Below are 24288 nucleotides of genomic sequence, written 5' to 3'. Positions count from 1 at the left end.
CAGAGGGTCCTAGAAATCTACAAGTAGAACAATATGATAGGCAGATTTGGGCCCAGGGGTCCCGCTCAAACTAAGGCACCAGCCAAGGACAATACAGGAGGTAAACTTTAAACCCCTTCCCAGATCTAGCCAATGGTCAGAATATTCTCCACAGTTGAGTGGAGAGTGTGATATGACTTTCTCACATACTATGTGCCTCACATTTGACCATGTCCCCTGGAGGGGGAGACCTGGTGGCACTCAGAGGAAGGACAGCAGGTAGCCAAGAAGAGACTTGATACCCTATGAGAATATACAGGGGGAGGTAATCCCCCTCAGGAACAGTCATAGGGGAGGGGAATAATAGGAAAATTGGGGGGGGGGAGGAATGGGAGGATACAAGGGATGGGATAAACATTGAGGTGTAACAAGAATAAATTAATAAAAAAAAAAAAAGAAAAAGGGAAAAAAATAGAAAAAAACAAAAAGATACAGGCCACACAATGAAGGCACTAAACCTCAACAGATGTCACTGAAGAAGTTACTTGGCTCATAGAATAAATTAAAAAGTGAATAAGTATATACTTCTATGCATATAGATGCCCCAATTAAGAAACCAAAGTGCACATAACTTGTTGATGGAGCACACTGACCTGAGTTTCCTTACAAGGTTGGAAGGAGAAGTTCTGCAGGAGTCTGACAAGAGCAACTTTCATGTTCATGAGTGCAAACCTCATGCCAATGCAGTTCCTGGGTCCGTTCCCAAAGGGCAGATATGTGTAAGGATCGATGCTGTCCTGGTTCTTCTTGCTGAACCTGGTCCCCACAGGAGTAGATGAAGACAAATTTATGAAGCATAAAACCCACAACGGCCACTTGTTTGGTATCTTCTAGATTCAACAAGGAATAATAGACAGGAAGCTTTCCAGTGCTTTATTAAAATATTTTTTTCATTCACTGATTTATTTATTTACCTTACATCCCAGTGAAAGTTCCCCTTGCTCCTCTCCTCCAAGTCCCTCCCTCTCAACTTCTCTCTCCTCCCCCTTGTGACCTCTTCCCTCTCTTCTCAGGGAAGGGGAGATTTCCAATGGGTATCAATCTGCCTTTGCATATCAAGTAGGACTGGGTACCTCTTCTTCTTTTGAGGCTAGACAAGGCTGTCCAATCCAAAGGAAGACAACAGAGTGAGTGGCAGCTCTTGGTCTTGCTCTTAGAGGTCCTACATGAGGACCAAGCTGTACATCTGACACATGTGTGTTTGGGGCTAGATCCATCCCATGGATGCTTTAAGTTGGTGGTTCAGTCTTTGTGAGACTCTACCGGCCCTGGCCCAACTTGAGTGATATGCCATGAGAGATCCCACCAGTGATGCTACTAATGATACTCATGCATTCTTCAAGGCAAGAGGCTACCATAACAGTCATCTGTGTGGCTTCACACAGATGCTGCTGAAAACTGGTGCAGAGACCTACAGAAAACATTAGACAGAGCATGGGGAATCTCATGGAAGACAAGGAGAAAGGATTGAAAGATCCAGAGAGGTCAAGAAAACCAGAAAAAAAATCAACTAACCTTCTTATTTAAATCTTGATGGAGCTTTTGAAAGTTATTTTCTTTGGGCAGTTTATTAGTTGTATACAACACACTGTGATCTCACTTCCTTCATGACATTCTTCCCAACTAGTGCCCCTCCCACTGTCATGCCTCTTTTAATTTGTGTGAAAGTCTTTTACAGGAAGTCACAGATGCTTTGTGTTTATGATGGAAATGGCCATGTCTTTCCCAGAAGACATTGTATAGCACACCTCTCAACCTTCTAGCCAGTATAGTCTGCCCATCCCTGCTTCTTTGATGTTTCCTGGGCCTTGGAGTAAGTGATATACTATAGAAAGTGTAGGGCACAAGCCTCTCATTTTACCATGGTGAAGCTTTTAGTTGAAAACACATCTTTAGTACCAAGAGTCAATACATCATGCTTGGAGTAGTCTGGCTTGGGGTAGTTTCTTGTTCCCAAGTCATTGTACCTTTTAGGGTGGAACTCCTCAGGCTCTGGCCAGTACTTTGGGTCTTTGTGAAGAGCAAAGGTTGGTATCATCACAACAGTTCCTTTGGGAATGAACACTCCATTGATTTCAACATCTTTCTTACAGATCCTGTCGAGCCTTCCTCCAACTGGATACAATCTGAGAGTTTCATTCACCACCATGTCTAGATACTCCATCTGTACTAGGGCATCATAGGTGGCAGGTGCCTGGAGGGGTGGGAAGGGAGTAAGAAGAAGAAAGGAGAAGGAAGACAGAGGGAAAGAAGGTGAAGGAGAGGTACAGAGATTTATAAATTAATATTTTGAAATAGTTTTCATCCATGAATTACTACTTTGGTGTTTGGAGCACCACAGAATAACTCCTACTGATGAAGAACCTTAGCATTTACAAAGCATTTTAATAACTCATATTCATTAACCTCTTCAATATCCCATTGAGAAGAAATTCTTTAGGATAATCTCAAACCCAGAGCCTTGAATTGTCAACATTACCGTTCACTACTTCTTATTTCTTATGTCAGGAACCATTACCCAGAGATGATGACAATTATACATAACATCAACATGCCATAGTTAGTGTTACTTTCCACAAATAGGCTGCACATGTGCATGAAAAGTCTATAAAATGTAAATAAGAACAAATCTCTATATGTTTTTAAAAAAGCTTTATTTTTATTTATGTGTATATACCTGTGTAGAGGTTTGTATATGTGATTTCACTTTCTCTGGGGGTCAGAGGAGGGTGTCAGAGCCTCTAGAACTGTAGCTCCTCATGGTTGTGAGGCTTTTGAAGTGGGTGTTAGGAACTGAACTCAAGTCCTTTGAAAGAACAGCTGATCTCATAACTTATGATCTATCTTTCTAATCTTTAAAGCAAATCCTCATCTTATTTAGTTGCAAATATCTTGCATGATCATTCTTTTTATTACATGAAAGATTTAGAAACACCAGATCAGATACAAATAATTACTACTGCTCATCAAAGAAACTTCTCTTTGCATCAAATGGAGACCATCATGGGAAACTACACCTGGACACGATACAGAGATCAATGGATCATAGGGAATTCAGCACCAATAGATAAGTCTACATTACAGCTCCTGCATTTACAGCTTTGGGAACATGGCGGAGAGGAGGGGAAAAGAATATAAGAGGAAATCTTGAGTGGAACACTGTCTCTTATAAATGGATGCATAAGGCTGTTTGGTGGCACAGGCCTGTAATCCCAGCACTAGGGGAGGCAGAGGCAGGCAGATCTCTGTGAGTTCAAGGCTAGTATGGTCTACTAAATGAGTCCAGGACAGCCAGAACTACAAAGATAAAGCTTGTCTTGAAAAAAATCAACCCCCACAAAAAAAAACCACCAGAAACGGATGCATAAACAAAACCAGAACAGTGGCAATATTAATGGTCAGGTCAACATGGATGGAGATAATTTCAAATGGTCCCACTCCTAGACAATGAACTTTAGGCATCAGTGACTGCTATAAGAGGGAGAGTTAGCCTCTCTCGTGGGTGAGCCTTCTTAATGGTTGTCCATTGCAGAGTGATCAGCTTTGAAAACAGATCTGCACAAACAACAAAAATGGACTCAGCAGGTTGTGTGTGTATGTGTGTGTGTGTGTGTGTGTGTGTGTATGCTTGTGCATACACACACATCTGTAGACATGCATATATTTATGTAACAATAATAATCAAAAGTGGTTATCATCTTCAAGTGAGGGGATGGGAGAGATTTGAGGCATGGGCTGGAGGGAGGAAAGGAAAGAAGGAAAGTGATATAGTTCTATTTCAATTAAACACATTTTTAAAATTAAATAAAAGTATGCAACGTGGTTGTGAAGCAAAAATAAAAATGTGGTTTTTTTCTTGGAGGAGGTACTAGTAGCCTTTCTGTACTAAAGATGATAAAAGACAGAGAAGAGTCACTGTTATCAAGATGTTCAACTGCACCCTGGGAAAAGTCACAATGAGAGCAGAAGCCATCACTCAGCCCCATTCTTTCTTGCTGGTCCAGCCTGATGGTTGTTACCTTAGGGATTTCCTGTAAGCTCTGAAGAGAAGGATAGGCCAGATGGACTACACACAAACCAGATAACCTCACAACCCACACGCACCCAATTTGGGCAGAGTTGTGAAGAGTGAGGTGACTATTATTGTATGGGAATTTTGGACAGACCATAATTTAGGGGTAAGAGTGTGACTCAGGAGCCACCTATGGGTGGAGAGAGATGTGTGGGGCAGTGCTAAATCAATCCCCTAGCCCATGCCAGCCAAGGCCAGTCACCCTCAGCCAACAGCGAGTAACAGCACAGAACATGGCATCAATAGAGCTGATTAATCCAGACACTTGACTAATCGATGCTCACACTTCCATGTCACTGTGATTTGTGGCTGTTTCTTGGTAGTTTTTGGTGACAGAAAATGGATAAAGCTATGCGAACATTCATCCAGAAAAAAATTATTTTACTTAAAGCAGAATCTGATGCCAGTCTCCCATTAATTTGTATTTTCAGAACCCTTTAAAATAAAGGTGGCAAAGGAACCTGTAGTTTCTTGAAAAGTTTTGACTGGATGTCAACTATTCTCCATACTGCCCTCTCCAGGTCTCACCCCCTCACCTTATTGGGTAGAGCATCATCAATTTTATCCTGTAGCTTCTTCTGGACATCAGGGTGAGTGGCCAGCAAAAACATAGCAAAGGAAAGAGCGCTGCTAGTGCTCTCATAGCCAGCAAAAATAAAGAAAATGGACTGAGCTGTAATCTCCAGGTCAGATAAACCTGAGGGAAAGGAAGCACATTTTATTTGATTTATTTTTACATTGATGTATGTATGTATGTTTGTATGTATGTATGTATGTATGTATGTATGTATGTATGTACGTATGTATGTATATATGTATAGACTGCAGCCAAAATATGTGTCTAGATGTCAGAGGAAAACTTGCAAGACTGTGTTCATTTTTCTCTCCTATTTGAGACTTTGAAGTTTGGTAGTCTAGCCACACTTTCTGTTCCTTTGACCATGTTTGTTTCATGTGTTGTCAAGTCTCCAAAAATTAATGGATGATTAATTTGACCCCCAATCAATCTAAAGTCTCCCTTCTTTAAATTTCAGATTTTTATGTATTTTCTAACAGCAACAAGAAAATAACCAATATATGAAAGCAGAGTATGGATGGAAAAACATCCAACTCTGCTCTTTGCTGTGGTAGGCAAGTAGAGACACAAAGCTGCTTAGTTTTAAGAAATCAACATTCAGTTAGCTTAAGAAAGGATTAGCAGTTCATGTGAAAGGGGTTCTACACTAGACAAATGCTATTGAATCTGTGTGTTAAAATATAGTAGGATGGTAAGGGAACAGGATTAGTGTATGATTATGTTGGAGAGAGACATGTGGGAGAAGTTGGAGGATAAGAGAATGGAGTGAGAAAAGAGGAAACAAAGTAAGGAAGGTGAGAAGAAAGAGAAAAAAAGAAAAAAGGTACAAAAAGACAGATGGCTGTCTCTTTCTTATAATGGGACTCATAGCAGCAGAGAACATTAAGAAATTAGCAAGCTTTCAGTCTTCAACTTTGACAGCCATCCATGATGGGAAAATGACTAACTGAAAGGCTGTGAAGAGGAATGGGATATGTGTTTCACACCAAGGCTTTCTCAACACAGTTTTAAAATCAGCTACACAGGCCGTCAAAGCTTGGCTCTAAATCAAGCATTGAGTAGACTTGCACCCTGTGCTTTCAGTGAGCATCACCACTGTGGGGCTTCTCCTGCTCATGGGATGCCTATATGTAAATCTTCAGGCACAGTTTCTGATTTTGTTGGTATAGATGAGGCTGAGATGGTGTCTGTTCTGTGGTATAAGAACAAGAGATCATTTCCCTGATGACTAAGGAGGTTGATGAAATGTCACCTTCTGGAATTGAAGCCATCACTCTTAGAAAGGAAAAAAAATCCTGCCCTTTGGTTATGTCTTTTATCTTCGAATTGATGGTTGATATTAGAACAAACACCAAATTAGTCTAATACAAGACCTGAAAAACATGTCTACAGGAAAATATTGCTGTGGAGACAGACAGGGTTAGTTAAAATGGTACTGCCACTGAGATCAGGGATAGATAAGGTAATCTGGGGCTTGGGCTAGGAGACAAAGAGGTAAGAAGGTGGCTCTATACACCCACATTCATTTTATATTTAGAAATCTTCCTGAAATAATGGTCATCCTCTTGATGCAGTTATCACATGGACATGTATAAAGGGAAATGTCTGTTTTCAGAGGAATAGAAGTGTTCCCAGTGTCATTAAAATGATCAAAGTTATATTCACACTTTCTTTGACTCTATTCAGTTTAATTTTGATGATTGCATGTTGTACACAGAACCAATTCTTTCAAATAAAGAAGAAACATGGTGAAAAAAAAGAACAAGAGATCACTGACGACTTTTAGGCCTGAATCACATGCTTATGACTGCCCTTCAAACTTTGAACACTGTAACGATAGTGTGCTTCTAGAAAGTCTCTCTGAATGCACATACAATATCCAAAATTTCATTCTGTAATTTGCAGATATGTTCCACTACAATGAAAGCCCCTTGTATATTTCCAGAATAAATATCTGTCTTTGTGGTTTCACATCAGTAGAAATGACCCATCTTTGCTTACCTTGATGAGACTCTTTATCTCTGGAATTCTGGGAGTTTATCATCAGCTGAAGAAAATCTAATCTTTGCTGAAAAAAATTTTGGAAAGTGCAAAGTCAGTTGTGCTGTCAGAGAGAGTCAGAAGTTCAGACCTAGCCATACTCCTGAGAGTACTATTTATTTAAGTCAGGAAATCTCAGTAGGGTTCCAGAGGTAGTGGTGAACACGTATGTCCACATACCAGCTTTGGGCAGCAGAATGCTCTCCTGAGGAAACGCCAGCTATGTGCCCAGTACTGCTGGTCTTTGCTGTCCTTGACCCTCCTCTCTGGGTTCTGATCATACCTGGTGGGCTCCTTCCCTTCTCATGTGTGCCTATCCAGGAAGAAGTTCTGGACTTCATTCTGGGTCCCCCAATCTTAATCCTGAATGGTGTCCTTGTAGATGAAACTCGTGACATTTTGAGATCTTATCAGTAGTTTTGGGGTGAGCATCTTGTAATGTTCCTCTGAACTATAATGCTGTAATTCTCAGTGACATCTGGGGGTTACTCAGTCCTGTCTCCCTGACCTACAGACTTCCTTACTCTGAAATTAAGGTTGTATACAATAAAGCCTGGCTACCTGGATAAGCCCTGTGCCCACTTTAAGCCACAGAGGCCCAAATTTAATTTAGGTCAGCCAGGCAGCTTGGTACCTATGTGTGTTTGTAGCTTCTTAGGCAAGCCTGGACTACATAGTCATACAAAGTTCCAAAAAATTAAAAACGAAAAACAAAGCAGACTGAACAGCACCAGGTAACTTAAAATGGATTTCTTTTGGAAATTTTATAAAATAATAGTTTGGAAGTGAAGTTATTCCTTACCAAAGGTGAATTAAAGTATCCTGGAAATAATGTTTAAATAGAATAATTTTCTTTTTACGAAGGTATATGGTAACTTTTGTCCCACAATTTTTAAAACATTTATTTTTTCTTTATATGTTTTAATGTGTGTCTGTGTATGGGAATGTGCATGCATGAGTGCAGATGCCCATAAAGGTGAGAAAAAGGTACTGAGTTCCATGAAACTGTTACAGTAGTCTATGAGTCTACATCCCTACCTTGGTATGTGTGCTAGAAACTATAATCTGATCTTCTGCAAGAACAGGTCAATTTTTAACCACTGAGCTATTTCTGAGGCCCTCTCATCTAATTTTAAATATTCATGTGAAGGCATACTTTAAAAAAATGAAAATTGTCAGCTTGGTGCAGTGGTGCATGCATACTCAGTGTGTGTGTGTATGTGTGTGCGTGTGTGTGCGCGCGCTCGTATGTGCATATGCGCATCTCTGGAGTTCAAGGACAGCCTGGTCTACAAAGAGAGTCCAGGACAGCCGATGCTACACAGAGAAACCCTGTCTCAAAAGCAAACAAAATTTGTACATATCAATGAGTAAAGTGGGATTTTGATTCATGTATATAACATATACTGTTCTAATCAGGTTAAACATATTTTCAGACACTTATTTTTTACTTATGGTTTAACTTTCAAAGTCCATTACTCAATAGATTTTGGAAACTTTAAAACGGATTCAATGCACATGGAAGTACATATGCTTCCCACACAAGCTCATGCCACTTTGTCACTAGTAGGGAAATGAGTGTATCTATCATATGGAAGTTCTAGGTTTTAACCTTTTGCTCATCCTTTCCTCCTGGGATGAACTAAGATCACAGACCTGAATCATTGAATAAATGAGCCATTAGTAATGGGTGCACCATTGTGATCTCTTGACCCAACATTAAAATCATAAACACTGTTCTCTAAATACAATTCTAGAATAGGCTTGAGCTGCATACTCAGGGCAACTTAGACTACTATTCCAGGATGATGTGTTTGTAAGTCATGAATATGGTCCTGAGTTTTACCCTCAGTACTGAGAAAATTAAAAACGTTCATTTTTTGAGGTATATCCATAAAGTTTTCCATAATCCCTCTAACTAATATATATCCTCAGAAATTGTATACACACGATAGACACACACACAGAGACACACAAACACACACACAGACACACAAACACACACACAAACACACACCACACACACACACAGAGGGGCATAATGAATTATGAATTTTCAGGCTAGAAATACCATAGTCTGCATTATTCATTTATCAAGGAATGAAGTCAGGATTCATTTTCATGGCATGCGAAGTTTTCATTTAAAAATGTTTATCTCATGGCATATTGATCATAATATGTGTCATTTAATTTTAAATGCTTTCTTCCTAGCTTATTTCGTATCTCTATTCCAAAAATCTTCATTTTCTTCAAAATATAATAACAATTCCCTTTTCTTAACCTAGTCTAATCTTAAAATTTTTTATGGAGCAAATAGACACACACACACACACACACACACACACACACTCATATTAAACACTGTATTAACAAATGAACATCCTCGTGTTACCACCTATTACCTTTTCATTTTTTTGCATGCGGTTCTCTTTCATTTGTTCTACAGACATTCTAAAAAACCTTATAACGTCTCTTGGAAAGATGGAAATTTCAAGTGCATCAAAAATACGAGTAAGGAATGGAAAGAGTACTAGAGGGGAAAGAAAAGAGAAACCATAATGAAAATACAAAATTTACCTGGAATGATTACATTTATTCTACAACTCAGGACAATAATGGCTCTTGCTGCACAGTTTCAGGGTTAAATTTATTTCTCACTTTTTACATGTTGGATTAAGGTCTGTTTGGATAAATCAGTCTTTAGTCCAGTGCTGCAGTTAATCAAGATGGCCACAAAAGAGCTTTCAGGGCTGGAGAGATGGCTCAGTGGGTAGGTGTTTGCCTTGAAAATGTGAGGATCTGTGTCCATTTCCCAGAAACCCATGTTAAAGCCAAGTGCAGTGTGTCAGCAACAGCAACATGAGAGGTGGAGACAATGAATTTCTGGAACCCTGATGACCAGTTAGCCTTACCTACTTGGGGGAAGTTCTAAGCCAGTGCCTCAAACAAGATGGAAGGAACCAGATAAATGGCACTGAAGGCTTTTTTTTTCTTCTCATCTATATATGCATAAGAGTGTGAGTGTACATGTGCAGTTATAGACAGTCAGACATGCAGGCAGATAAAGAAAGACAGACAGACAGAGGGACAGACAGACAGACACACAGAATGAGTTTTTAGGTTGGAAATATCATATTCTGCATTCTTCACCCATCAGGAAATGAAGTCAGGATTCAACAATAGAAGAAAAGTTGGAAAACTGATATGTAAATTAACCCTCTCTACACTCCTCCATAACAAAAAGGTCAAAGAACTGTGGGGCAATTCCAAATTCTGTTGAAATGAAAAGAAAAAAAAAAAAGATAGAGAGACAGAAAATAAACAACTAGTAGGGCCTAGTGATATGACTCTGTACGTAAAATCATTTACTTTACAACTTCACTGAATTTGGTTCCTGGAACTCCTGGCAGAAGGAGGGATCTGATTTCCAAGTCTTGTCCTCTCATGTTCTCAAAGTGCACTTCCACTTCCACAGATACACAAATAACAGCAATGTCAACAAAAATAATATTGCCACCAGTAAAGAAAACCCTCACAAGCATGGAGAGAAAGCAATATCTAGAAGAAAATTTATAGGTGTTGAAAAATTTGTTCTCTCTCTCTTTTTTTTTTTTTTTTTGAGTCAGGGGTTCTCTCTATAGGCCTGACTACCTTAGACTTGTTTTGCAGATCAGGCTGGCCTTGAACTCATGGAGATCTGCCTACCTCTGCCTCCTCAAGTGCTGGAATTACAGGCATGTGCCACCACTCCCAGCTAAATGATAACACTTATGGGAAGTGCCACTAAGAGAAAAGAGAAGATGTATTTCAGGCAGAGAAGGAGTGGACCAAAGTATAGCCTAATAAAATAAAATAAAAATATAGAAGAAATCAGTGAAAATGAAAGATTCTTCTTAAACAATGTCGTCAGAATTGGTAAAATGTTAGCTGGGATTGTTCTAGAAAAGAGTGATGACTCACATTACTAGCATGCACAGTGAATGTTTTAGGAGAGTAATGTTATTGAAAAACACAAGGGTATGTCAAGACACTACATTTATAATTGGAAGATTAGAACAATTGCTGCAATTACATAATTTAGCTAAGATGTACAAATTGCTAAAAATACACAAACTATAGAAATTGACTCAAAATTTTTGAATAGCATGTATAATAGACATGTGACGTAATGAGGAAGAATTAGTGATAGAAGGTTATCCACAAGAAAAGCCTAAGATCATAAGATTTCAGCAGTGAATTCTAATAACGGTCCACAGAGAATACAATGCTACTTTCTTCTAAACACTTCTAAAACACAGAGTTGAAACATCTCCAAATTCCTTTTAGGCTTACAGTGCTTGAATCCAATGACATCGCTCAGAAAGAGAAAACCTAATACTAGCATCACTTGTAAATATGGTTGCAAGATGCTCACCAAAATAATATTACACTCAACCAAGTGACTAGTTGACTAGTTCAGCAACTAAAAGAAAGGACAGGCTGAAGAATCCTGTAAGATACACAAACTTTTGACCTTTCAGTTATGGGCCTAAGCCTTTACTGACTGAGCCATCCCTACAGTCCTTCATGAACTTCGCAGAACATAACAACTAGGAAACTAGACACAGAGGTAACAAATTATAAATTCTACTTACAGGAGGTTAGACTCTAGACTACTGGTTGCTTACACCTGAGAAAGGAAAGGGGTTGATAGCTAAATGTACTGGGTTCCTGAATTGACAAATAGATTCCATAGCTGACAAAATTCATGACTATGAATATCTTATGTACACTGAAAGCCGCGGATCAGTCCATTTAAGTGGGCCATGTGCAATGTGTCTGAAATAAAGTTCACGATGTGTGTAATAATGTAAATGTATATGTAAAAACAAAAATATCATTAAAAAAGAAACCATAAGAAAGGTACCAGTGGGAGAGGGGGAGGGTAAGAAAGAGGAACAGGGGAATGAAAATGACTAAAATTCATCATAAAATGTAGGACACTGTTGGAAAATTAAATAGAAGAAAACAGAAATAATGCAATGTTAGTTCACATACTCACTGAGAGGAAGAATGGATCCAAGAATTTAAAATTGAAGAGCTTCTTCACTTTTTGTACAAAGAGATTTTGTGGGTTGTTGAGGGAATCAACATTCACTCCAAATGATATGCCTGTGATCACATCCATGCTGTAGGCCCCAAAGACACTGAGTAGTGGGAGACATGGAATTAACATCTATAACTCCTCTTATGGGCTCAAATGGGAGTAAATTCACAAGCCAAGCCAAGGCACACACTGCCAGAACACTGCTGTGGTGAAGCTAGGTCTCCATCATGCTTTCTGGTGAGAAGTTCATCAGGTCAGAGTGTTAAAACTGTTCTTGTGCTGGCCTGTGATGGGGATACTGTTGAGGGTTAGTTTTAGTTGTCAACTGGACACAACATAGAATCATTTGGGGGAGGGATTCCCACTGAGCATTTGTCTGCATCCGGTCGGTATTTGGGCATGCATGTGAGGTATTTCCTTGACTGTGCTAATAATGTAGAAAGAGCCAGTCCACTTTGGGCAACACTTTTCACCGGGTCTGGGTCCCTGACTGCATAAGAGTAGAAAAGGCAAACTGAGCACAAATGTGTATGTACTTATTTCTCTCTGGGTGACTAGTGCCTTCAAGTTCCTGCCTTGACTTCCCTGTGATGTTTGACTGGAACCTGGAACTGTAAGATAGTAAGGACTCTTTAACTACATAACTTTTTCTTTACTCAGGATATTTTTGGGATGGGTTTGAGACAAGTTTTCTTTGTGGGTAGCCTTGGCTGTCCTGGAACTCACTCTGTAGAACAGGCTGTCCTCAAACTTCCAGAGATTGACTTGTTTCTGTCTCCTGAGTGCTGGGATTAAAGGCATGTGCTAACACTGCCCAGCTATCCAGGGTATTTTCTTTTCTTTTTTTATCACAGAAATAGATATGGGATTAGAATAGACACCAAGAGACATGTAGTCACAGAAAAAGAGAAACTTATAATCAGACACACTGCGTCAGTGGGAGTGAAGTGTGGATGATGATGAATATGGAAGCACCATGTCCCACCAGGGCAATTTAGATGACTGTCTATGTGTAGGAGACTGAGAAACAGAACATCGTATCAGGTATTTGTGTATTGCTGGTATTTATGCCCAAAGCCTATTCATCTTCAATACAACACACAAGAATTTTTATTAATTTCCTGAGTCACACTCCATTCTCGAGGTACTGATAGATCAGCTAGTCCCCAGTCCTGGGGAGGTGACATTGCCCCAAGGGCAGAAGTATTACTTCAAGTTGTGAAAATTAATATTCTTGGTAAAACACAAATTTCTCTCCTCTACTTGTGTGATTACATTTCTTCATCTTCCAGGAAGTCTGAGTGGTGCATCAGTGTTTCTAGAATGACTCAAAAGGCCTGGGTTTATTCTAGAAAATGATCTGATCACAAAGCCCACAGCCTTACAGGAACTCCCCCTTTTTAAAAACAGGCTAAAAGAGAAATAGTGGGATGGTTACACTTTCATTTATTGACTCTGGGTGTATCTTTCATGTATGTGCACCTCCCCCTGTGGGGTGTGTGTACATGCATGTATGTGTGTTTATGTGGGCACATTTGTGCCGTGACATGCATGTAGAGGATAACTTGTAGGGATCAATTCTTTCCTTCCTCCATGCAGGTCCTGAGGATTAAACACAGGCCTTCAGTCATGGTGGTAAACTTCTTTACCCATGGAGCCATATTGCTGATCCTGGAGAAGATTTACTGTTTTACTCATATTCTTGATAAGCCCATGATAAGTTATAAATTGCTCTAACTTGTACATTTTAACACCTCTGGTGCACACACAATATCATAATATGAGTGAAATGTTTTCTTGGCTATCTATTTTCTATAAAAGTCACACTAACAAATGTGCTTTAAATCATGATCCTTCTTTTGTTTTAAATTTGGACCTGAAATTGTTAGTATATGGTTATCTTAAATGATTTCATTTCATAGGCTTGTGATTATCCACAGTAAGGGGAATTCGAAAGTCACAAATACATATTCAATGTATTCAAATGTATAAGCCTGATTTTAACCACTAGTTTTAGCCTCCTTCCCACAGGCATCTGTCACCCATCAAGTCACAAGTTTCAATGTGATTTCTATACTTATGAATGTAATGATTAAAAGACCCACAGAGACAAAGAAAGATGGTCAAAGCTAAGGATGATGCACAAATTAGACTATTTAAAAATAATTCAAACGATTGTATTACAATGTTACTGTTTTCTGTTTCCAGTCCCATAGAAATGGACACAGTGTAATTATGCTCACTCTTCCCCAAAATATATATGTGCTTATTTATGTGTTTTCCATACTATAGCAGCAATAGTAACAAAGACAAGGACCACTGTCCATGAACGTAACTGCAGTGGCATTACAATACCGAATAAAGTTAAAAGGAACTTTTCAATATCATTTTCAGGCTTCCCAAGTGGTCTCAAAAATGTCTTTGTATGGTAGTACCAGCTGTGAGACATATAGTATATGACCTCTTACAAGACGCACTCAAGGAAACAAAAATCACTTTTGTGGGTTTATACCAGAAATGAATAGCCTGGATAACATAACCACCATTCAAACCTAAGTTAAGTGACGGTCTACAAAATAATTGGCCTTTGTTCTTACAAAAATGCATGATCCTTCTTTGTAAACTACTTACCTTGTTTTCTAGAATTTCCAACATAATTGGACAACTGATAGAGGAATCATCACAGCTCCTATACAAAGAAGTGGCATCTTTTCACCTAGGCACACTTGTGGTGGTTTGAATAGGTATGGCCTTCATAGACTCATGTGTTTGAATGTTTGGCCCATAGGGAGTAGAACTATTAGGTGGTGTAGCTTTGCTGGAATAGGTGTGGCCTTGTTGGAGGGAGTGTGTCATGTGGAAGTGGGCTCTGAGGTCTCATATATTCCCAAACCACGCCCAGCGGGACAGCACCCTTCTGCTACGTGCTGATCAAAATGTAGAACTCTCAGCAACTCCGCCAGCACCATGTCTGCCTGGACTCTGCCATGCTTCTCACCATGATGATAATGGACTAAACTTCTGAAAGATCAAGCCATCTGCAGTGAATTGTTTTCCTTTATAAGAGTTGCCATGGTCATGGTGTCTCTTCACAGCAATAAATCTCAAACTAAGACATCACCCTACTTTCTCTTGGGAAATATCCTTTTTTCTGGGATGGCCTATTATAGTCACAGCACTGTTCCAGGAAAGTCTTCTAGTTTTCTCTGGTCTCAGCCTCTGCAGGAGACTGAGTTGTTGTAATCTGTTGAAACAACAACAGTAACAACAACAACAACAATTCATTCATGTCTGGTTCCTGAAGAGACTTAATGTGAACCTCAACTCCCTAGCAGACAATTGTGGTGTCTACTAACAACTGCTGTGATTTGAATATGAAATGTTCCCACTCAGGCTTATGTGTTCAAACACTGGCTTCTGAGCCAATGTTACTATTTGGCAAGGGTAGATTGTTGCAGCTAGATCTTGAATCTTGATAGGCTGGGCCTCCTGTTTCTTGAGTATTAGATGCAGTGATATCAGTTAACTTCTGGTCCTGCCACCATGTCTTCCTGCCATAATGAATATGTAGCACCTGGAACTGTAAGCCAAAATAAATGTTTTCTTTTTCCAGTCGCTTTTGTTGGACTATTTTGTCACAGCAACAGGAAAGTAACTAATGCAAGAGCCCAGCACCCAACAACTGTGGTGGTACTTACTCTTTCATGATGATGGGATCACCTTGTTCTGCTCCACATCTCACATTTTTCACCAACAAATCTGCATACTGGTTAATGATGGGGAACATCTATGCACAAAACAAAATATCATTCACAGTGAGATGAGGGGGCTCAATTCTCAGTGGATTTGCCTTCCCAAGGACAAAGCAAGAGGTCACATCAATACAAAAGGCCATGGTTAGGAGTGTCAACGCAGTGGACACTGCTTTGGAAAGGGCTGTGATCTTCCACTCTACCTGTCCCCAGATCTGTTCTCCATGTTTCCAATGAGAAACTTACTACTTCATTACCTCCTTGAGTTTTCCACTGGTGAAGGTTGGTGACAGCAATGTTCTTAATCTCTTCCATTCTTCATTTTCAGAAAAGGCAATAGCTTTTTTCAAAATTCCCACTGGACCAAAAGCCTAGACTCCAAAGCAAAAGAGATGATGCCATATATAAGTTTGGAGAACTCAACAGTTGTTTAAAAAAGGTATCATTTATTTATGATGCTCTCGTTAGTTAATCTAACCTGTTCAATGCATATTTGTCTCAAACACCTAACTTCATCCTTTCAGTCTGTGTCAAGTAGAAAGGAACTGACGACAACTGGTTGCCTTGTAAAGACAGGCTAGTTATGTATTTACATATATTCAAAGGATGAGTTCTTTGATAAGGGATGATGAAAGTGACTGGGGAAAACCTAACAGTAACTGAAAATTATAGGCATTCTTTGGAATAATTAATGCAATTCTATATAAAGTATTTTTATTACTATTTTTCTTTAGGTATAGTTGATTACCACCTTGAATCTTATGCTCATTTAAAAAAACACATGTTTTGTACAAAAATGGGTATTTTGTGGCACTATGTAATTTAAAATGACAACATCTTGTGTCTGATGTTTATACATAAAGATTTACCTATGATATCAAAATTGAATTCAATGTAATAAATTTAGAGAAACAATTGTTTTTAGTGTTTTTCTTTGTGGGTATGCAAATGTGTGTCCATGTGTGCATGTGCAGAGGCAAGGGGAGGACACAAGGTGTCCTGTTTTGTCACTCTGCATTATTTCTTTGAGACAAGGTCTCTCATTGAACCCGAAGCTCCCTGTTTCATCTAGGCTGGCTGGCTGGCTACAGAGCTCCTGAAATACATCTTTCTTTCCCCAGTGCTGGAGTTATTGTGCCTGTGGCCATGCCTAACTATTTTATGTGAGTGAAAACACCTTTGTAAGATACTAAAAAAAAATAAACAAAGATTTGGGTGCATTTCTAAGGTAAGACAACACACTATTACCTTTACATTTTTTCCACAGAAATGAATTATTATAAGCACTGGCTGCTTGTCCAGAGGAACAGGTTTTTATTCCCAGCACTTTAATGGAAACTTTAAATCATATGTAACTCCATTTTCAGGGGGATTTGATGATCATATCTAGCTCCATAGGGATGTAGTATGCACATATTACAAGACATACATGCAGGCAAAAAAATACATATAAAATAAAACAATAAGCACTAATAAAAAAGATGAAACACTTTAGGTATGAATATAACAAAAATGTACAGTACACTGGAAGCTATGAAATATTGATGGAAGTAATCAGAACAGTTGAAGGAACAGAGAGGCACATCATACTTTTATATGAGAAGATTATGCTAAGGAGATGGCTCATCAGGTAAGAGTGCTTTCCCCCTCAATCGTGAAGACCTGTGTGAATCCTCAACACACATAATAGAAAAAGTTGGGCATGGCTACAGGTGCCAGAACGGCAATGTTCAGAACAAACATGCAGATTTCAAGAGCTCACTAGCAATCTAGCCAAGATGAAACAGTGTTCTTTGGGTTCAGTGAGAGACTTTGTCTCAAGGGAGTAAGGCAGAGTGGCAAAGACACCCAAATTCCTTCTCTTGCCTCAGCACATGCACCCATGGACACAGCTATTTAGGCAGTACACATACAATTTAAGTGCTAAGAACTGTGATTTTCTCCAAATGTATAAAAAAACTAACTAAATTCTGAGAGCGTAGGTAGGTGGGTTTTTATGTGTAGACATTAAGAATCTCATTCTGAATTTGCAAGAAAAGACAATGAAAGAAGGCTTTAAGTGAAAGAGATACACAGAAAGGATTCTGAAAATGATGAGGAACAAATTATTCCATCTCATGTGGAGTCAAAATTCATTCACAATAATTAGGAGGCTGTGTTCTTGTAGGAGGGATAGACACAGTGATTCTATGGCATGTAACAGTGTATGAGTGATCCAGCCACAGCCACAGCCCCAAATTATTTTCTTTTGTTCTTGGATCCTCAATACAATCATTAAAGCATTGGTTTGATGATTTGACTCTTTTTTATGTTTTTAAATATTTTATTAATTTATTCATATTACATCTAAATTGTTAGCCCATCCCTTGTATCCTCCCATTCCTCCCTTCCTCCCACTTCCCCCCTACTCTCCTCCCCTATGTCTGTGACTGAGGGGGACCTCCTCCCCCTGTATATGATCATAGGGTATCGAGTCTCTTCTTGGTGACCTGTTATCCTTCCTCTGAGTGCCACCAGGCCTCCCCATCAAGGGGACATGGTCAAAAATGGGGCACCAAAGTTTGTATGAAAGTCAGACCTCCATCTTCACTCAATGATGGAAAATGTCCTGTCCATTGGCTAGGTCTGGGTAGGGGTTTGAAGTTTACTGCCTATATTTTCCTTGGCTGGTGCCATAGTTTGAGCAGGACCCCAGGACCCAGATCTGCCCGTCATAATGTTCTTCTTGTAGGTTTCCAGGAACCTCTGGATCCTTCCATTTCCCCATTCTCCCATGCTTCTCTCACCTAACATCCCAATAGGATGTCCTCCCATCTGACCCACCTCTCTGGTAAGTAAAATCTTTTATGGGACATGCCCCTTGGGCTAGTGTCTCAATATAAGTGAGTATATACAATTTGTATCTTTTTGCTTCTGGGTGAACTCACTCATTATGATAATTTCTAGTTCAAGCCATTTGTCCACAAATATCGGGAGTTCCTCGTTTTTAATAGCTGAATAGTATCCCATCGTGTAAATGTACCACAGTTTCTTTATCCACTCTTCTACTGAGAGACACTTAGGCTGTTTCCATTTCTGGCTATTATGAATAAAGCACCTATGAACATAGTTGAACATATGTCCCTGTTGTATGGTAGAGCATTTTCTGGGTGTATTCCAAGGAGTCGAATAGCTGAGTCTTGAGAAATCCTATTCCCAGTTTTCTGAGAAAGTGCCAGATAGATTTCAAAAGTGGTTGTACTAGTTTGCATTCCCATCAACAATGAAGGAGTGTTCCTCTCTCTCCAGATCCTCACCAGCATGTGGTGTCACTTGAGTTTTTGACCTTAGCCATTCTGATGTGTATGAGATGGAATCTCAGTGTTGTTTTGATTTGCATTTCTCTGATGACTAATGAGGCTCAGCATTTCTTTAAGTGTTTCTAAGCCATTCAATATTCCTCTGTTGAGAATTCTCTGTTTAGTTCTGAGCCCCATTTCTCAGTTGGGTTATTTGGTTTGATGGTGTTTAATTTCTTGAGTTCTTTATATATTTTGGATATTAGACCTTTATCAATGAAGGGTTGGTGATGAACTTTTCCCAGTCTGTAGGCTGTCACTTTGTTCTGTTGACAGTGTCTCCTGCCTTACAGAAGCTTCTCAGCCTCATGAGGTCCCATTTATTAAGTGTTGACCTTAAGGCCTGGGCTGTTGATGTTCTATTCAGAAAGTTGTCTCCTGTGCCAATGTGTTCCAGACTCTTCCTCACTTTTTCCTCTAACTGATTCAATGTCTCTGGTTTTATGTTGAGGTTTTTAATCTACTTGGACTTGAGTTTTGTGCATGGTGACAAATAGGGGTCTAATTGCATTTTTCTACATGTAGACATCCAGTTAGACCAGCACCATTTGTTGAAGATGCTATCATTTTTCCATTAAATAGATTTAGCTTCTTTGTCAAAAATCAAGTGACCAAATGTGTGTGGATTCATCTCTGGGTCTTCAATTCGATTCCATTGATCCACCAGCCTATTGCTGTGCCAGTACCATGCTGTTTTAATTACTGTTGCTCTATAGTACAGCTTGATGTCTTCTTGGTTGACTTTACCTTTGATGAGTACGAAATGTCCTTCCTCATCCCTTTGATTAATTTTGGTTGAAAGTTTATTTTATTAGATATTAGAATGGCTACCCCAGCTTGCTTCTTGTGACCATTTGCTCGAAATATTTTCCCTCAACCTTTTACTCTGAGGCAATGTCTGTTTTTGTGGTTGAGATGTGTTTCTTGAATGCAGAAGAATGTTGGGTCATGTTTATGCATCCACTCAGTTAGTCTGTGTCTTTTTTATTAGAGAATTGAGATCATTGATGTTGGGAGATATTAATGACCAGTGACTGCTAAGTCCCTTCATTTTTGCTGTTTGCTCCAGTCGAGATTTTGTGATGTTGTGATTTTGCGATGGTGTAGTTACCTATTTCCTATGTAGTTTTGGTTGTAATGTGACCCTTTCGGGTGGAGTTTTCCTTCTAGTACCTTCTGTAAAGCTGGAGTTGTGGCTAATTACTGTTTGAATTTGTTTTTGTCATGGAATATCTTGTTTGCTCCGTTAACGGTTATTTACAGTTTCACTGGATATAGTAATCTTGCCTGGCATCTCTGTTCTCTTAGGGTTTGCAAGACCTCTGTCCAGGCCCTTCTGGCCTCCATGGTTTCTGCTGAGAAGTCGAGAGTAATTCTGATAGGTTTGCCATTGTATGTTTCTAGGCCTTTTCTCTTGCCACTTTTAATATTTTTCCTTGTTCTGTATGTTTTGTGTTTTTATTATTATGTGGCGAGAAGAATTTCTTTTCTGGTCTATTCTATTTGGTGTTCTGTAGGCCTCTTGTATGCTCATATGCATCTCCTTCTTCAGATTGGGGAAATTTTCTTCTATGATTCTGTTAAAGATATTTTCTGAGCTGTGGAGTCAGTTGTCCTCTCTTTCCTCAATACCTATTATTCTCAAGTTTCATCTTTTCATGGTGTCCTTGACTTCTTGGATGTTCTGTGTCAGGAATTTTACATACTTAGCATTTTCTTTGATGGTTGTTTCGAGTTCTATGATTGTATCTTCAAGTCCAGATATTCGTTCCTTCATTTCTTGCATTCTGTTAGATAAGGTCACCTCTGAGATGCTTGCTTTCTTCTCTGATGCCTCTCAATCACGTTTTTCTTCTGTGTGTGCCTTTGTCATAGCTTCCATTTTTATCTTCAGGTCTTGAACTGTTTTAATGATTTCCTTCATCTGGTTATTTGTATTTTTTCTGAAATTCTTCTAGTGCTTCTTTATATGACTCTTTTAAGTCTTCAGCCCTCTTGTTTGTCTCCTCCTGCAGTTGTTTACAGAATTTATTAGTTTCTTCCACTATCATCTTCCTTTCTAAGGACTTGAGGTCATTTTCTTGCATTTTGATTGTTTCTGGGTTCTCCAGCTGTTTTCATGGGGATTGCTGGGATCTAGAGGTGCCAAGCTGTTTTGTTTTTTGTTGGCATTCTTTCACTGTCCTCTTGTCATTTTGGTGTCTCTTATTGGGAGGTAGCTTCTCGTGACCTTCGCTGGTTGGTCAGAATATTCTCCACAGTTGAGTGGAGAGTGTGATACGACTTTCTCACGTACTCTGGTGCCTCACATTTGACCATGTCCCCTGGAGGGGGAGACCTGGTGGCACTCAGAGGAAGGACAGCAAGTAGCCAAGAAGAGACTTGATACCCTATGAGAATATATAGGGGGACATAATTCCCCTCAGGAATAGTCATAGGGGAGGGGAATAATGGGAAAATGGGGGGGGGGAATGGGAGGATACAAGGGATGGGATAAACATTGAGATGTAACAAGAATAAATTAATAAAATAAAATAAAATTTAAAAAAAGAAAAAAATGTAACCAATGATGAGGTTTATGAGATAAATTTTCAGACATGTTACCAAACATAATCCACAAAAAGAAAAATAGGTGTATTTGCTTCCTTCAAATAAGAGATGTTTCCTTTCTTATAGAAAGACTCCTGTTAAACAATAAATGTTAGTGAAAATATATGGGAAATGAATTATTGTATTATGCTGCTAGTGGGAATGTTACTTTGTTCAGTGACCATAGAAACCAGTGTATAGGATCCTTTAAAGTCTGAACATTTAACTACCACATGATACACTGCACTATTACTGGGTTTAAATGAAAAGGAATTGAACTCAACATACCACAGAGATATCTGTGTACCCATGTTTTTTTTGGGGGGGGGGAATTATATTCATAATAGTCATGCTGTAGAATCAGCTTAGGTATTGGTTTTGTTTGATTTCCATTGCTGTATTAAACTCCATGACTAGAAGCAACTTGTAGAAGAAAGGGTTTGTTTTAGTTTACAGTTTGTACTTCATCACTGGGGGAAGCCAAGAGCTTGAGGCAGAAATCAACAGAGGCATCCTGCTCACTGGCTTGCTCCCAGGCTCTTGTTAAGCTACCTTTCTTATACAGTCGACCTGGGGATGGTACCACCTATACTGTGCTGGGCCCTCCTACATCATTTAACCATCAGGAAAATGCCTCACAGACATGCTCATAGCCTTATCTGACAGGAAATTCTTCAACTTATGGTCCCTTTTCTAGGGTATGTCAAGTGGACACCCAAGAGTAGTCATCACAGTCCATTAGTCCATTAATAGGTGAATAGATAAAGAAAATCTCTCCCTCTCCCTCCCTCCCTCTCTCTCTCTCTCTCTCTCTCTCTCTCTCTCTCTCTCTCACACACACACACACACACAGACTCATACACACCAAAACACCTACCTAATGCATAAACACATGAATAAATGTTGAAATGATTTAAAGAACAGATGCCTACCCGACGGTTTGTGAAAGTAGAATAACATTCTTTCACCAACACTGTTTTGATTATGTCTGGATCCATGATAGCCAAAATAGGTTGTTGGCCCTCATAAAACCTGCATTGGGAAAGCAGAGAGGATTCAACTAACCAGGCTGATTTTATAGCTGGAGGCATGCCCTGGAACCCAAATATTGATTCAGATCTTACAAAACCCATAATCCAAATTGTGCAATACACAACGATGTGAGCTTCTAGTTGAAGACAGGAATTCTGACCTCATGTCACAGGAGTCTCATGAGCAGAAGTATAATGTAGCTCATGCAGGAAGGGGCAATCATGAAATAGTTCTACAAAGAGATCACACTTAGAAATAAATGGGAACATTTGTTAAATCTGGGTGATGCATACATGAATATTGAATTGAATAGCCAAACATTGGGCAGAAGGTCAGGTGAGCCATCCTTGGGCCATCAAGTTTAAGAGAAAGGTCAAAATGTGTAACTTTCTCAGACTAATGCAATCTTTGAACCATAATACCTGGAGACATATGGGACCTGTGGTAGGAAAAGCTCTAAAATACTTATGATCATGCATTCACCTCAAGAGGCTACGGTCTACGGTTGTCTTCCAGGCCCTGAGATATGTTATATTTTCAAGTAAACTAATGGAAGCTTCCAGAATACTTACCCCCATATTTTACCATATTTTTTATGACATTGTCTGTCAAACTCCCAAAATCCCTGGGAAAAGAAAGAAAATTAAAAATCATTATTATTATTTTATATTTATTTATTTACTTATTTATTTAGTGTGTGTCTGTGTGTCTGTGTGTCTGTGTGTGTCTGTGTGTCTGTGTGTGTGTGTGAGAGAATAGGTAGAATAGAGGACCACTTATGGTCGTCAATTCTCTCCTCCCACCATGTAGGTTCTAAGGATCAAATTCAGATGCTCAGGATTGGTGGCAGACACATTTACCAGTTGAGCCATCTTCCTGCCCTGGACTACTATTTTAAGTAGATTGCCCTTACCTAATTGGGGTACAAATGATTTGAATTTTACTAAGTCAATATTACTATCTATCCCTGGCAATAAGGCGTATGCTCTTATTCTTATGTGTATGAGTAGGAAGGAGAGAGAATACAGGAGATATTTGAAATGAGAACATTGAAATTGTTATGTTTACCCCCAGCATTGTACATGCATGGCCACTTACTCTTGTCTATGAATAACAGGGAGTCTGTGGCTCTCTAAAATATATTTGTTTCCCCACATGTCATCCCTAAATGCTCAAGGACTTGGAGGTATTCCTTTCATAGGCACAAGAGAAAACAGAAGCTAAGTGAACATGAGGAAGGATTCCAGCAACAGGCACCATTGTGTATCTCCATATTTAATTTTATTTACCTCAAAAGCTCTCCCTAGAACACCAGAGGAAGTAGAAGCTGGAACAAATTTAGGACTTCTTTGCCTCCCCCCATTCATGAATTTATTTATTTAATGATTTTACAGCTTGATCACAGACCCCTCCATTCTTTCCTCCTAGCCTCACCCTCACACCCCCTGTCCCCTACCTCCCTTTACTTGTCCTAGGAGAAGGGCACCAACCCACCCTGGTGCACCAAGTCACAGCAGGACTAATTGCTTCTGCTCTCACTGAGGCCAGACAAAGCAGCCCAGATAGGGGACATGGATTGAAAGGCAGGCAACAGAGTCAGAGACAGTCTCCACTCTAATTAGTAAGGAACCCACATGAAGACCAAGCTGCACCTCTACTACAGATGTGTATGGGGCCTGGGTTCAGCCCATGAATGCTATTTGGTTCGTGGTTCAGTCTCTGTGAGCCCCCAGGGGCCTAGGTTAGTTTCCTTTGTAGCTCTT

General features: G+C 39.4%; 1 protein-coding gene across 4 annotated transcripts in view; it reads right to left on the bottom strand.

Moving 5' to 3' along the window:
* The window catches only part of LOC127202537 (cytochrome P450 3A9-like), a 112550-nt gene that overhangs the window by 66843 nt on the left and 21419 nt on the right, over positions 1 to 24288 (bottom strand). The window contains exons 3-12 of one of the 4 annotated variants that reach the window (XM_051161182.1): positions 23098 to 23150; positions 22426 to 22525; positions 15824 to 15937; positions 15513 to 15601; positions 11766 to 11914; positions 9131 to 9258; positions 6690 to 6756; positions 4648 to 4808; positions 2007 to 2233; positions 633 to 795 (exon numbers count right to left, since the gene is read on the bottom strand). The exons of the other annotated variants lie outside the window; for them this stretch is intronic. Of the exons in view, the coding sequence (XP_051017139.1) occupies positions 633 to 795; positions 2007 to 2233; positions 4648 to 4808; positions 6690 to 6756; positions 9131 to 9258; positions 11766 to 11914; positions 15513 to 15601; positions 15824 to 15937; positions 22426 to 22525; positions 23098 to 23150 (1251 nt within the window). The remainder of the gene's footprint in view (positions 1 to 632; positions 796 to 2006; positions 2234 to 4647; positions 4809 to 6689; positions 6757 to 9130; positions 9259 to 11765; positions 11915 to 15512; positions 15602 to 15823; positions 15938 to 22425; positions 22526 to 23097; positions 23151 to 24288) is intronic. 4 annotated transcript variants of the gene reach the window in all.

Source organism: Acomys russatus, chromosome 19 (genome assembly GCF_903995435.1).
Source record: "Acomys russatus chromosome 19, mAcoRus1.1, whole genome shotgun sequence".
NCBI lineage: Eukaryota > Metazoa > Chordata > Mammalia > Rodentia > Muridae > Acomys > Acomys russatus.
Note: the sequence above shows the minus strand (reverse complement) of the source record. Positions and strands in the feature narration are given on the sequence as shown.